Source organism: Eretmochelys imbricata, chromosome 1 (assembly GCF_965152235.1).
Source record: "Eretmochelys imbricata isolate rEreImb1 chromosome 1, rEreImb1.hap1, whole genome shotgun sequence".
NCBI classification, from domain to species: domain Eukaryota; kingdom Metazoa; phylum Chordata; order Testudines; family Cheloniidae; genus Eretmochelys; species Eretmochelys imbricata.
This window is the reverse complement of record NC_135572.1, coordinates 35,591,529-35,605,798: the sequence shown is the minus strand read 5'-3', so window position 1 is coordinate 35,605,798 and position 14,270 is coordinate 35,591,529. Positions and strand designations below refer to the sequence as shown.

General features: G+C 40.1%; 1 protein-coding gene across 1 annotated transcript in view; it reads left to right on the top strand.

Annotated features, from left to right (window-relative positions):
• PDGFD (platelet derived growth factor D) overlaps positions 1-14,270 on the top strand; it is a 182,887-nt gene that overhangs the window by 99,270 nt on the left and 69,347 nt on the right. Inside the window, exon 2 of the mRNA XM_077805799.1 lies at positions 13,157-13,361. Coding sequence (XP_077661925.1) covers positions 13,157-13,361 — 205 coding nt within the window. The remainder of the gene's footprint in view (positions 1-13,156; positions 13,362-14,270) is intronic.

The following is a 14,270-nucleotide window of genomic DNA, read 5'->3' as shown; positions in this document are numbered from 1 at the left end:
ATTTATGAAGATATTGAACAAAACCGGCCCCAGGACCGACCCCTGGGGCACTCCACTTGACACCGGCTGCCAACTAGACATGGAGCCATTGATCACTACCCGTTGAGCCTGACAATCTAGCCAACTTTCTACCCACCTTATAGTGCATTCATCCATCCCATACTTCTTTAACTTGCTGACAAGAATACTGTGGGAGACCGTGTCAAAAGCTTTGCTAAAGTCAAGAAACAATACATCCACTGCTTTCCCTTCATCCACAGAACCAGTAAACTCATCATAGAAGGCGATTAGATTAGTCAGGCATGACCTTCCCTTGGTGAATCCATGCTGACTGTTCCTGATCACTTTCCTCTCATGTAAGTGCTTCAGGATTGATTCTTTGAGGACCTGCTCCATGATTTTTCCGGGGACTGAAGTGAGGCTGACTGGCCTGTAGTTCCGAGGATCCTCCTTCTTCCCTTTTTTAAAGATTGGCACTACATTAGCCTTTTTCCAGTCATCCGGGACTTCCCCCGTTCGCCATGAGTTTTCAAAGGTAATGGCCAATGGCTCTGCAATCACAGCCGCCAGTTCCTTTAGCACTCTCGGATGCAACTCGTCTGGCCCCATGGACTTGTGCACGTCCAGCTTTTCTAAATAACCTCTTTCTCCATAGAGGGCTGGCCATCTATTCCCCATGTTGTGATGCCCAGCGCAGCAGTCTGGGAGCTGACCTTGTTCGTGAAGACAGAAGCAAAAAAAGCATTAAGTACGTTAGCTTTTTCCACATCCTCTGTCACTAGGTTGCCTCCCTCATTCATTAAGGGGCCCACACTTTCCTTGGCTTTCTTCTTGTTGCCAACATACCTGAAGAAACCCTTCCTGTTACTCTCAACATCTCTCGCTAGCTGCAGCTCCAGATGCGATTTGGCCCTCCTAATTTCATTCCTACATGCCCGAGTAATATTTTTATACTCTATCCATATATGTGTATCATTAATGCATATAAAGTTATGAGAATTGTGTTATCTGGTGGTCACTAAAACATACTGTAAGTTGGGGAATCAGCCAGATATTAGCTCCCCAGAGGCAACAGCAAGGAAAGTAACCAACACCTGGGTGGGGTATCAATCAATCCATCCACAACCATTGTCCAGCAAGGGAGCTACAATGCAATGACTCACCCACATGAGGCCACACTACAGGAATTGCTCAACCTTGCCTGGAGACTCAGCAATGTACCCAGACATGCCTAGTCTTGTGTTTTCCAAGCGCATGGACTGAGATTATAAAACAGACACAGAGGCCATATGCTGGACCCTTCTCCTGCCCCCACCTATGCTGCAAGCAACTAAGACACTGAGAAGAAGACAAGACTCCAACAGAGAAGATTGGCCCAGGTTTAAGGAACAAACCTGTATATTAAGGACTACAATATCCAGTGGGGTAAGAAAAATTGCTTAATCTAGATGTTACCCAGTCTCAGAGGGTTGAGAGTTTAGACTGCATGCTTATATTTTATTTCTTTTGGTAAATAACTCTGACTTTTTGACTATCAATTAACATCACTTAAAATCTATCTTTTATAGTCAATAAATTTGTTAATCTGCTCAGGTTTTGCAACGGCTGGTGTATATCCACTTTCCATTGTTGAAGTGGTGAACCAATTAATAAATTTTCACTGCCTATCTTGAGCTGAGCAAGATAGTATATTCCTGAGGTACAGTGCTGGGAGCTGGGTGGGATTCGGCTCTGGTGCCTTTCTCTGTGTGATTCATGAGTGGTTTAGGAAGCATTTATGCAATCTAACTGGGTGTGTGGGGCTCCACATGCTGTTGTGCTGAATGATCACTGCGCCTGGAGGGGCTTGCTGCTTGTCACTAACAAGGCATTGTGAGAGACAGCCCAGGCTGGAGAGAGTTCAGGGGGCACAGTGGTCCCACAGTCCCAGGCTGAACCCCGGGGAACCCATCACAGAATGTATACACCCTCCTTCACCCTCATGAAAAAAACGGCCAGTCCTAGCCGACCAGCTGGGTAACAGACAAATTGAGATGCCTATTTGGGACCTAAGCCAAAGTCATTGGGAATCTTTTTCCATTTACTCCAATGGGCTTTGGATCCAACCCTTAGTGTCTGTATGGATGAGCTTACCTGATAAGTGGCATATACGGTGCTTTTAAAATGTCACTCTGTCATTTAGGACCTAATCCAGTAAACCGCTTAAGTACATGTTTGACTGTACAGAGGTGAGTAATTCCAGTGAAATGAATGGGACTACGCAAGTGTTTAAAGTTAAGCAGTACTTTCACTCAGTTTACTCATTGATCTGAGCCATACGTTCTGACTGCAGAGTGGCTGTTTCCTTAGCTTAATGATGAAGTATGCTGTACATGGGTGCCAACCTCAGGGCAGACTGTCAAGAAACAGCACATGAATCCCAAACTGGTTGTGTGTTCTATACTTAGATTTCACCAACCAAGTAACAAGTGTAACAAGTGTGAACTCCTCAGACACTAGAACAGCCTTAATGGGGAGCCACAGACAGTCCCCTTGCATACTCGGAATTCTGTCTTGCCACGCAGGCAAGCCTGCCTCTGTGATAGATTATCCCTTACACCCAAAAAATCACAACAATATTCAGGTAACTCCCAGTCACTTAAGCCAGGTCAAGTGGGTTTCATAGAATATCAGAGTTGGAAGGGACCTTAGGAGATCATCTAGTCCAACCCCCTGCTCAAAGCAGGCACAATCCCCAATTTTTTTTTTTTTTTTGCCCCAGATCCCTAAATGGCCCCCTCAAGGATTGAACTCACAACCGTGGGTTTAGCAGGCCAATGCTCAAACCACTGAGCTATCCCCAGTGCACCTCAGATCTCTCAGCAAATGCAACACTTGTAGCCAATCCTATAATAAATTAACTAAAGGTTTATTAACGAAGAAAAGAAATGAGAGTCATTTACAAGATTAAAGCAGGTAAACATACACACACAAATGAGATATAGTCTTGGGTTCTAAAAAATGATAGTAGCTGCTTTAAATGCAAGCTTTATATGTCCTGTAGGGCTTACCCAAGCTAAACATCAGGGGAGCCCCTTATGCTTAGAAATCTTTGCCCCTCAGATTTCAAGCAGCATTGGGATAATAGTTTCTCCTTAACAGGCATTTTTCTTCCCTTTGCCAGCATTCAAACTGTGATGGGATGAGGGCTTGTGCACATATCCTCTTCAGGGGTGCAGGGGAAGCAATTAGCAAAGTCTTTTGTCCACAATGGTTTGTCTGATGTCTGTGGACCTTCTTTTGTTGTGGAGGAGATAACACCTCTTGTGATAAAGTAGCATACTTGGTAATGCTTGTCCCCTGACTGTGAGGGGTTTACAATCTTAGCAAACATTTTGATAATTACAAAGCAAACATTTAAACATTACTCTTATAACGTGATACAGACATTATAAGTAGGATTGACACATGCAGCATCCTACAAGAATTCCATAAAGTCTAAAGCCTAAACAGATTCTTATAACTCCAATACCTATTTCAACAACACTAACACACAGGTGACCTAGACTGGTTTCCAGCTATGCATTTGTCAGTGGTCAGTGAGGCCCAGGGGCTTGGCATGAGCTGACACCTGGTCTGCCGCTGTCACAGATATGACTGTACTACTTCTAGCCTGGTAAAGGCTTGTTCTTTTTGTTCCACTTAAGAGGATCCAGGTTCTTTCAGTACCAAGATCTCATATGGATACAGAGCCCAATTCTGCTTTCAATGAAATACTTTGCCATTGACTTCAGTGGGAGCAGTGTTGTACTCCTTTGCATGTGCCTTTTGCCTTTAAATGACAAAAAGATGATTAGGAGCAGCAGCACCATATGATATCCTTCTCCTCATTAGAGCACAGAAATGTAATGTGTTTATTGGCTATGATTCTTTTTAGTGTTTATAGTAACGAAAAAGTAACCATGTATTTTAAACAAGGCAAATGATTCTGCAGTATTGCACCTCTTCCCAGAAAGCTGTGACCAAGTATGAAATATGCAATTTTGACCATGAAATCTGTCATCTTTCCCTTTGATTTCCATATAGCCTTACGGATAATAAATAAAATTCCTGCTTTTTACAAGGGGGAATCTAGGAAAAATAAATGGACAACAGAAAGAGCTGCCATAACTACAGTTTGTTTGGCATGTCTGTGACCCAGGTGAACTGATTCATGGCCTGGATTCAAAACCACTTTTCTGTTCTTTACTTACTACTTTGTGGTTTCAACTATTTAGATTAGGCTAATTTTCAGCCCAGGGAACTGAAGAGTCATTATTCTCCAAAAATGTTATCTTTCATGTGTTTAAAAACTGGTAACAAAATACTGTGTTTTGCCAGATGGAACAGTGGTGGGGCAAGGAAGATAAATACAGTAGACCCTCAGAGTTACGAACACACTGGGAATGGAGGTTGTTCATAGCTCTGAACAAAATATTATGGTTGTTCTTTCAAAAGTTTAGAACTGAACATTGACTTAATACAGCTTTGAAACTTTACTATGCAGAAGAAAAATGCTGATTTTAATCTTAATCTTTAATCTTATCTTAATTTAAATGAAACAAGCACAGAAACAGTTTCCTTACCTTGTCAATTGTTTTAAATTTCCCTTTAGTTTTTTAGTAGTTTACATTTAACAGAGTACTGCTTTTTTAAAAAAAAATATTTATTTTTATTTTTATTTTTATTTTTTGGTTTCCTCTGCTTGATTGGGTACTTCCAGTTCCAGATGAGGTGTATTGTTGACAGGTCAGTTCGTAACTCTGGTGTTTGTAACTCTGAGGTTCTACTCTATCTGGAAAACCACCACATGAGAACACCAAACTATTTTTCTAAAATAAAACAATCTAAGAAACATTAGAGACATGAAATATGTTCTTTGCTACTGGCTATGTTCTTATACAAAATCTTCTGCTGAGTTCTTCATCTTAATGAAATACTTGATGTTCTTTGTTCTGAAGATGCCCAAAAGTTGATGTCAGAGTTAGCTGTAATTATCTTCTTTGTCTTTGTCTTCTTATTATTATTTTATTTTATTTTTCTTGAAGGAATTCACTTTTGGGTGATAGTCCTAAGGGTAAAAACACTTTTGTGGTAGGAACATTGCTCCATGTGATTTGAAGCTACTTTAGCAAGGCTCCTCAAACTAAAATGCAAGTAAGTCTTTAAATACAAAGAAATGAAAATCTTTGTGTTTCCATATCTCGCTGCTTGTACAGCATGGGGTGGAAGAGCATGTGAAAGCTGGGTAGGAAAAATAGTGAAGAAGGGCAAGATTGTCAGAAGTACTCATCACCCACAAAAAAGACTAGATTATCATAAAAACTCAGCCAGACTTACAGAAGTGTTTAGCATCTGGCATCTCCCATAGAGAACAATGGGTGCTGAATAGTGCTGTGTGAATAACTGATTTTTCCATTCACTGGCTGAACCAAAAAATGGCAGGGGCGTGGGAATTGTTTCGGGCAGAATACATGTTTTATTTGAGCCAAAACAAAATGTTTCATTTGGTTTTGAGTTTTTTAACCTTTCTTCAATAAAATCAAAGTAAATTTTGAAACTAAAATTAGTTTTACATTGAAATATTTTGTGTTTTTTTTCTTACTGTAACAGTTCAGCACAAATTTACGGAACGTTTCAGTAGACCTGACAACATTTTTCAATGAAAAGGTTTTGTCCAAAAAATGTTGTCCCGCTCTAATGCTGAGCACTTTTGAAAATTGAGCCATTTTGTTTAGATACCTAAACAGGAGCAGAATTCTCTTGAACTTTTGACTCAGCATGTACATTAATACTTTTAAAGATGATTGTTGGAAGAGAACTGGGAGAGAAAAAAAACTTCTCAGCTAAATCAAACACAGAATAAGCTGCTTCCCCATTCATTTCCCAGTCTGTCCCCCTTGTTTTTCGCAAAAAGAAAAGGAGTACTTGTGGCACCTTAGAGACTAACCAATTTATTTGAGCATAAGCTTTTGTGAGCTACAGCTCACTTCATCGGATGCATACTGTGGAAAGTGTAGATCTTTTTATACACACAAAGCATGAAAAAATACCTCCCCCACCCCACTCTCCTTACAATGTGTATGATAATCAAGTTGGGCCATTTCCAGCACAAATCCAGGTTTTCTCACCCCCCGCCCCCACAAACCCACTCTCCTGCTGGTAATAGCTTATCTAAAGTGACCACTCTCCTTACAATGTGTATGATAATCAAGGTGGGCCATTTCCAGCACCAATCCAGGGTTTAACAAGAACGTCGGGGGGCGGGGGTAGGAATAAACAAGGAGAAATAGGTTACCTTGCATAATGACTTAGCCACTCCCAGTCTCTATTCAAGCCTAAGTTAATTGTATCCAATTTGCAAATGAATTCCAATTCAACAGTTTCTTGCTGGAGTCCAGTCCGAGAAACTGTTGAATTGGAATTCATTTGCAAATTGGATACAATTAACTTAGGCTTGAATAGAGACTGGGAGTGGCTAAGTCATTATGCAAGGTAACCTATTTCCCCTTGGTTTTCTTACCCCCCCCCCCCCCGACGTTCTTGTTAAACCCTCGGTTTGTGCTGAAAATGGCCCAACTTGATTATCATACACATTGTAAGGAGAGTGATCACTTTAGATAAGCTATTACCAGCAGGAGAGTGGGGTGGGGGGAGGTATTTTTTCATGCTTTGTGTGTATAAAAAGATCTTCTACACTTTCCACAGTATGCATCGGATGAAGTGAGCTGTAGCTCACGAAAGCTTATGCTCAAATAAATTGGTTAGTCTCTAAGGTGCCACAAGTACTCCTTTTCTTTTTGCGAATACAGACTAACACGGCTGTTACTCTGAAACCCCTTGTTTTTGCAACTCTATAGATTTCATCCATCCTACCTGGTCTCTCTGTGCTCCCCATCCTACTCATCTAATAATAGCCTCTCGTCTTTCTTATCAGATAGGGAAGTTTATGTGCAATAATTTCTCTGTAGTTCCTGCCATCTTGAATAGCCTCCCTTTTTTGCAATTTCTTTAATGGCCTCTGAGTTTTGTCAAATTATTTTATTCACAGTGAAATGCCTTTATATACTTTTTAGTAATTCTGCCATATGGTATATTAACCCCACTGTCGTCTTTTATTTGCTCCCAGAAAGCATTTTGGAATACAATTTGCTTGACAATCACTACACAAAATAAAATTGCATTGCATTAACGCATGATGTTGAACAATTTAGAGATTTTTGGGTGAAAAGAGGGTCTATTCCAATGAGTCTATTCCAATGCCCACCTCTTCAGGGTGGACTGATTTAAATCACCAAGTGGAAAGCCTTGATTTAAATCATTGATAGTAATCAGCTTTTCCATTTGTATTTTAGGTTTTTTTTAAAGAAAGGTGCATTCTTATTAGTTGATATAACCATTAAAATGTTGATTTACAGCTAAATAGAGCCTAGATTACTAGATTTTATACTAGATTTGGTGCATCTTTTTGCTGCCTAGGAGGCTACACTATTACTATATTTATTTAAGCAATTCTATAGCTTAATATTTTCAGATTCTTATTAATTGTATGTTTTTACTGTGTTAGAAAATGATATATTGCTTATTTACTACATGATAAACTTTTTGCTCATGATTTGAGTAAAACTGCATTAGAATGGTAACTGGAATTTAATTAAATACACAAAATAGCATATATAATTTATTTTTTTTAAACAAAACAACCTTAAATATTTTGGATACATAAACTCCTCAAACCTTGTTTCACATTTACAGATAAATTATTTCCTAAACAGAGGGAATAAGTGTAGTCAGTGAATTAAACTAAATGAAACTAATTATTTCAGGTCGATCTGGGAGGATTTTCACATATATTGAGTCAGCAGTGTGCCCTTGTTGCCAAGAAGGCCAATGGCATTTTGGGATGTATAAGTAGGGGCATAGCGAGCAGATCGAGGGACGTGATCGTCCCCCTCTATTCGACATTGGTGAGGCCTCATCTGGAGTACTGTGTCCGGTTTTGGGCCCCACACTACAAGAAGGATGTGGATAAATTGGAGAGAGTCCAGCGAAGGGCAACAAAAATGATTAGGGGTCTAGAACACATGACTTATGAGGAGAGGCTGAGGGAGCTGGGATTGTTTAGCCTGCAGAAGAGAAGAATGAGGGGGGATTTGATAGCTGCTTTCAACTACCTGAAAGGGGGTTCCAAAGAGGATGGCTATAGACTGTTCTCAATGGTAGCAGATGACAGAACGAGGAGTAATGGCCTCAAGTTGCAGTGGGGGAGGTTTAGATTGGATATTAGGAAAAACTTTTTCACTAAGAGGGTGGTGAAACACTGGAATGCGTTGCCTAGGGAGGTGGTGGAATCTCCTTCCTTGGAAGTTTTTAAGGTCAGGCTTGACAAAGCCCTGGCTGGGATGATTTAACTGGGAATTGGTCCTGCTTCGAGCAGGGGGTTGGACTAGATGACCTTCAGGGGTCCCTTCCAACCCTGATATTCTATGATTCTATGATTCTATGATTCTATACCTAAGCGAAAGTGACTGGCACTTCAATTCCTGCTCTCCTAGGTCTCTTGTAAGTGAGACAACAGTCTCCTAAGTTACTTAGGCTGTCTTTAATGAAAGATTTCTCTTACTGTAACTGTTTAAATGATATATTTTATTCTAAACTCTGTTTTATAGGGAAAATAATTAATAAATCATAAAGATTATCTAAATCTTTATCTCTAGGAACATGCCAAATATATTGAAAAAACATTTTAAAGTGTTAAAATTCATAAATGCCTAATAATACTTTACCTTCGAACAGGAAATCTTCACCAAGGATGTTTGATTACACGGAGAATAATAAATTTTAGAAGGCCATCAGTAAAAACATAATTGATAAGTACTCCCACAACAAACTAACGTGTCAATTACATTTTGAACACAAATATTTTGAAATTCATAAGTAATCCACCCAAAACATAAATTTATGACAATAATCTAAATGATTGTTAACTAGCTGAGTAAGATATGGTGGGAAAACCATAAGAATGGTGCAAAAATAAGTTTACCGACCAGGTTGATCCAGATTTTTCAGACATGTCCGAATCATCTTCAGAGTCTTTGACTTCTGAGGATTATTTTTCATAATGTTGTTTCATTCTGACAATGAATCCTTGCATTTCTTTGTTGCATTGTTTACATTTGGCCCATGTTCCTTTTTTATCCAGAGGACAGGGTTTTCTTGAAAATATTCCCAAGTAGGGTCTTTTTTACAACCTGCAGCCATGGCATTTTTCTTCCTCCAGTTCCCAGGTGTTGCAGTCAACACTAGAGGCTGCTCTCTGAAGTATGTTATCCATTCTTCCCACAGTGTCCTGCTTTGACACCAGTGTTGCTCCTTTCTGGTTGCACACTCTTCTCCTTCTTCCTTGTTTTTCAACTCTCCCAACCTCACCTCCTCCAGAAAAATTAAAGAACTAACAACAATCCCAGACTTGTGCTCATGTAACCAACGTGGCTTTTGCACTGCACTATTTTATTTAGTTAGAGACAGAAGGAGGCAGTTGAGAAATTAAGGGATTTCTGTTTGTATCTCTGTTACACATGAAAGGAGACAGAACAAGGCCATTTACTCGAAGTGTCCAAAACCATCCAGAAGCAAGGGCTGGTAGTTACTAAGCAGATCAGTGTTTTTCCCTGAGCTGGAGAGTAAAGTTTCCATCGTGGGTGGAGTCCTAAATATTCATAATTTGAGAACTGAGCCAATCAGCGCTCAAGTAGGGAGAAGCTGTAAAATAGGAATATGAGATCACCCAGGTGGGCTCAGTGAATGATTCTGTTGAGATACATGATGGTGTCTCCTGGAGTCAGAGGCCAGGCCCCAAAACCTGTGATGACTTTGCCGGTATCTTACACCCAGTAGCACAGTCTCCTGGGTTCCCCACAGGATCAAGCCCTTAATACAGGGCTTATTGTGCCATATTTATAAAGCTTGACCTCAAAAGTTAGGTGTTCCCCCCCCCCCCAATTCTTTTTTATATAGAAAAGCAGCCTTTAACCAAAGTTTTAGATACAGGATCAGTCATGTATTCAGCATATTCATTTTTTATTTAAAAGTTTTAAGAGATTATAATAAGTTTAGGCCTTAACATATGTTGTATTAAATTCAGATTTCATTTTAGGTTTCTTTTTTAAAAAAGAAAAAACTTATTATAATTTAATAACAAAATAAACACTCCAATTTAAATAAAAAATCCACTTTTTATTTTATTGTTTAAATAATGGATTTGTATGCATCCTGCATCCCTTTGTCCTGGACTAATATTTCTTTCTGCCATTCTCTCCCACGTGAATGGTACTTGATTGCTACAGGTGCCCCTGCTGTTTCCGGGTAGTCCTATGTTTACCTTCTTCTAAAGGCTTCATCACTTAAGCTTTGTGTATCGGTGCACAAGTTCTAAGACAATGTGACTAGTTTGCACACATCGCCCCAGCAGTTTCCTTAGTGCCCATCAGCCTGATGAGTCGTAAGTGGCAAACCTCCAAAGGCTCAGTTTGGATTGGATTGGATAAGTACCTCCAGGTTTCAGAGCCTCTCTAAACCAGTGATTCTCAAGCTATCTGACGTGGGGGACCGGCAATTTGTTTTTCCAGTGTGTGCGCAGACCGGCAGCCGATGGCTCACGGACCGGCACCGGTTTGTGGACCACCACTTTGAGTAGCACTGCTCTAAACCACTTAATTCTGCAAAAGGATGTTGAAAGTACCATGAGAGATCAGCAACATTCAGTCTTTGCTCCAGCCATTAAGCAAGGTAGCACATGGGGTTGTAACATAGTGTATGGGAGAGGGAGTCAGAAGAGTTAGTCCAACTATTTCAAAGCTCAAAAAGTGTTCAGTTCAAACTTCAGGTGATGGTTTTGAGTGGGTCCCTAGTGAAGAGTAGCAGACCCGGTGTTTATAACCAACTGGAGTTTCTTGCATGGAAAAGAGAATGGTCTTGACATTATAACATTTTTTATCTCCCCATTTCATTGTGGTCAGAATTCTTTCCTTCCCCACTCCCTATGCCGCTCTAACACTACTTCTTTTATAATCAATTCCAATTCCTACATTTGCCACAATAGAGAAATTAGATACTGTTGGTATTTCTGCTTTCTAGGCTCTGTTAATATGTCATATACTTATTTCCTGCTTTGTACATGCACATGTGATTCAGAAGTTTGACCTGGATATTGCAGAGTTCCATCAGACATTTGTGTTTCAGTGCTGACTTACTCAAGTGTGGTTGATTTTCTGGCAGAACATCCCAGGCTTCAGGTTAAATAAAAAGAATGCAAGCAAGCCTATCTTCTGTGGAGTGGATGAATGTTAGCAACATATCTTTCTCAGCTGGGGGAAAAGGCAGACTAGTTAAAGCAAAGGACAGTTGTTTCCAACGTACTGTGAAGCCCGATTAAAATATATTGCCTCTGACATTCTAATCACAGCAAGTGAGAACTGCGGTGTAAACCTATGTAAAGATTGACTAGAGAAGGGAACATTTCAACTAGGAGCATGGACAGTGCTGGGTCAGCAATTAAATGTGATCTGTTAACAAGGGAATTACACTTTTTCATTATAGCCAGTGCTTTGCTGTGCTAGAAAAAGTACAAACACACCCAAATGTAGGTTGAATTCTGCCATCCTTAATCTAGTAAAACTCTTGTTGATTTTAATGGAAGTTTTGCTTAACTCAGAATTGCAGAATTTGGGCCCTATTTTTTTCAGATGAAAACTTTCCACTAACCATTTAATGTTATCCTTTTTATTGGCTGATTAGGACTCAGTCCTGCAACGTGCTAAGCACTGTTTGGCAGTACTGAACAACCCAAATTCTATTTACTCCAATGGGAGTTGACAATGCTCAACATTTCAGAGTGCTCCGTGCATTGCTGATTCAAGCCCTTATTTACTTGAAAAGTGTGAGTTGGGGGAGATGCGGGGAGAACAGTTCATCTTGAAGATTGTTTGAGTAAAGCATTTTTATAATAGTTATACCAGCAACCCAGGCTTGTATAAGTTTCAGATTGTTTTGCACCTAGAGTTTTTCACTTCTCAGAAGAGTAGGTGATGAACTATTAAAATGTTTCCGTTTACTGTATGCAGCTTGGTATTTACAGTCATGAGCCAATGAAAAGCAACCTAAGGAAAAACAAAAAAAGATTTTCTTACCATGGAGTTTGCACCATTTCTTTTAGTTCCTGTTTTTCTTGGGTATCCTACAAAATTCCCCTTTTCCCCAAGAGCTCAGAAGTATTCAGTCAAACATGAAGTTGTTCTGTAAAAGAAGGGGAAAAAATAACTTTGGTTGCTGATATATGGACAATGTCTGGTGGTTCTTACATTTTTTTCTTGTCACTTTATACTGCAGATCATCTCTTTGTGCCATAGACCCCCACATTGCCCTGCAGCACACCAATATTCGTGGGGTGGGGAAGGATTTGCTATTCATAACTCTTTTAGAGAATTGTTTTCATACCATGGATTTCTTGTTTTTTGTACTTGGAGCTTGTCTACATGGTACGTTACTGTGCACCAACTGGGGCATAAATTCTGCTGCGCACCACTGTGTCATGCACTAACTGTCCGTGTGGACCCTACTGGTGCACACTAAAAGTTTCATTAGTGCATTGATGTAACACTGTTTGAAATGGGACACACGCATGCATGTTCACAGCCTTATTATTGTTTCTGTCTTTCAGGGGGGATCTACCCCCTGATTCTTTCAAATTCTGCTTACAAAATTTGGGAATCAGGTTTTGTTTCCATCTTTGCCTCTGTCTTTCTCCCCTGGTTGTGAGATGTAAATTCTGCCTTAAGAACAAAATGGTGGGAGATAGAGAATGTAAATAAAACATATAGATAGATTAGATATAATCATAACACAGAGATTATATGTAGATGGATGTTACTATTTCTGTTCTGAGTCAGGCAAGGGACTGTTCTTTACATTAATGGGAAACATGATTGTGCTTCCCTATTTAAACAACAGCTGCCATTAAACCCTGCTCCTTAAACACCTCCTATGTAAATAATGCTTGTTGTGTTGTTAAACTGTTGTTTTTTTGCCTTCCTGTATCTGGAGCATCATACTAATTTCTACAAGTTGTGACTACTAACAGAGAGCAATCACCTCACAGACTTGTACCGAAAAGAAGAGATCATCAGTGTCGGAGGAAATGGCTGCATCCACAGTCCTCGCTTCCCAAGTAGCTACCCAAGGAACCTGTTACTGACATGGCGGCTGCTCTCGACAGGGAATACAAGGATACAGCTGGCCTTTGATAATCAGTTTGGATTGGAGGAGCCAGAAAATGATATCTGCAGGTGAGAGAAAAGCTATCCAGAGAGCTAATCATGTCATTTTAAAAATCAGCTGACCAAATGTCTTGCATGGTGCTTTGGAGGGGTCCATTAGGGATTCCGTTTCAGATTAACGAGATATCTGGCTACCAACATTACAAACCAAACTCTCTGAATAAACTTACCTGCATCAGGCTTGAACTGTTTCCTGTGAATTGAAGTCCTCGCCTGGTATTTTAAATGCAGCACACTCGAGTCTTAGGCACTGCTGGCTCCCTGCACAAATGCTAAAAGAATGGGGTTTTGCCCACTGTAACTAAGGACAATGGATGTTTCTTTTTTCAGTTATGCGAAACACATTTTTCTTCAGTATGTCAGTTTAGACAGCTGGGTATTTGCTGCGAGGGAAGAGGCAGACAGGGAAGAGCAGGGGTAGGGGAACAGTGTGCTGTGCTCTGGGAATTATATGGCCAGAATGATTGACTGGCTGTTAGCTCTCTTTAATTATTATTTGCATCTCCGTATAATTTGTTCTAGGTGGTTGAAATATAGCTCCAGAGTCAGCGGTATACTCTGTCTGCTTTGTACCACTCTGGTGATGCAAAGCAGCTATAAGCTCAGTTGACGGGGCTGGTTAGACCAGGTTTATAGCTTTTCATCACCAGAACACACAGTTGAATTTGGCCGATAATTAATAAAATAAACTAATACATATGTTTCTGATGTTCATGTTTTTGTTGTTCAGGGTGTATTTAGTGTGGGAGGGAAGGCCTCAAGCCTTCCCAGACACTTTCCAGGGCACATCTTCAGAAGCCAGATTGCTGAGCAGCAGTATTGGCACTCTGTCTGGCTGTTATTACTTATCGCTACACCTAACCAGAAAACCTGTGTTGTTTTCTTTCTACTCCCTCCCGCTTTCATGTCTTCTCCCAG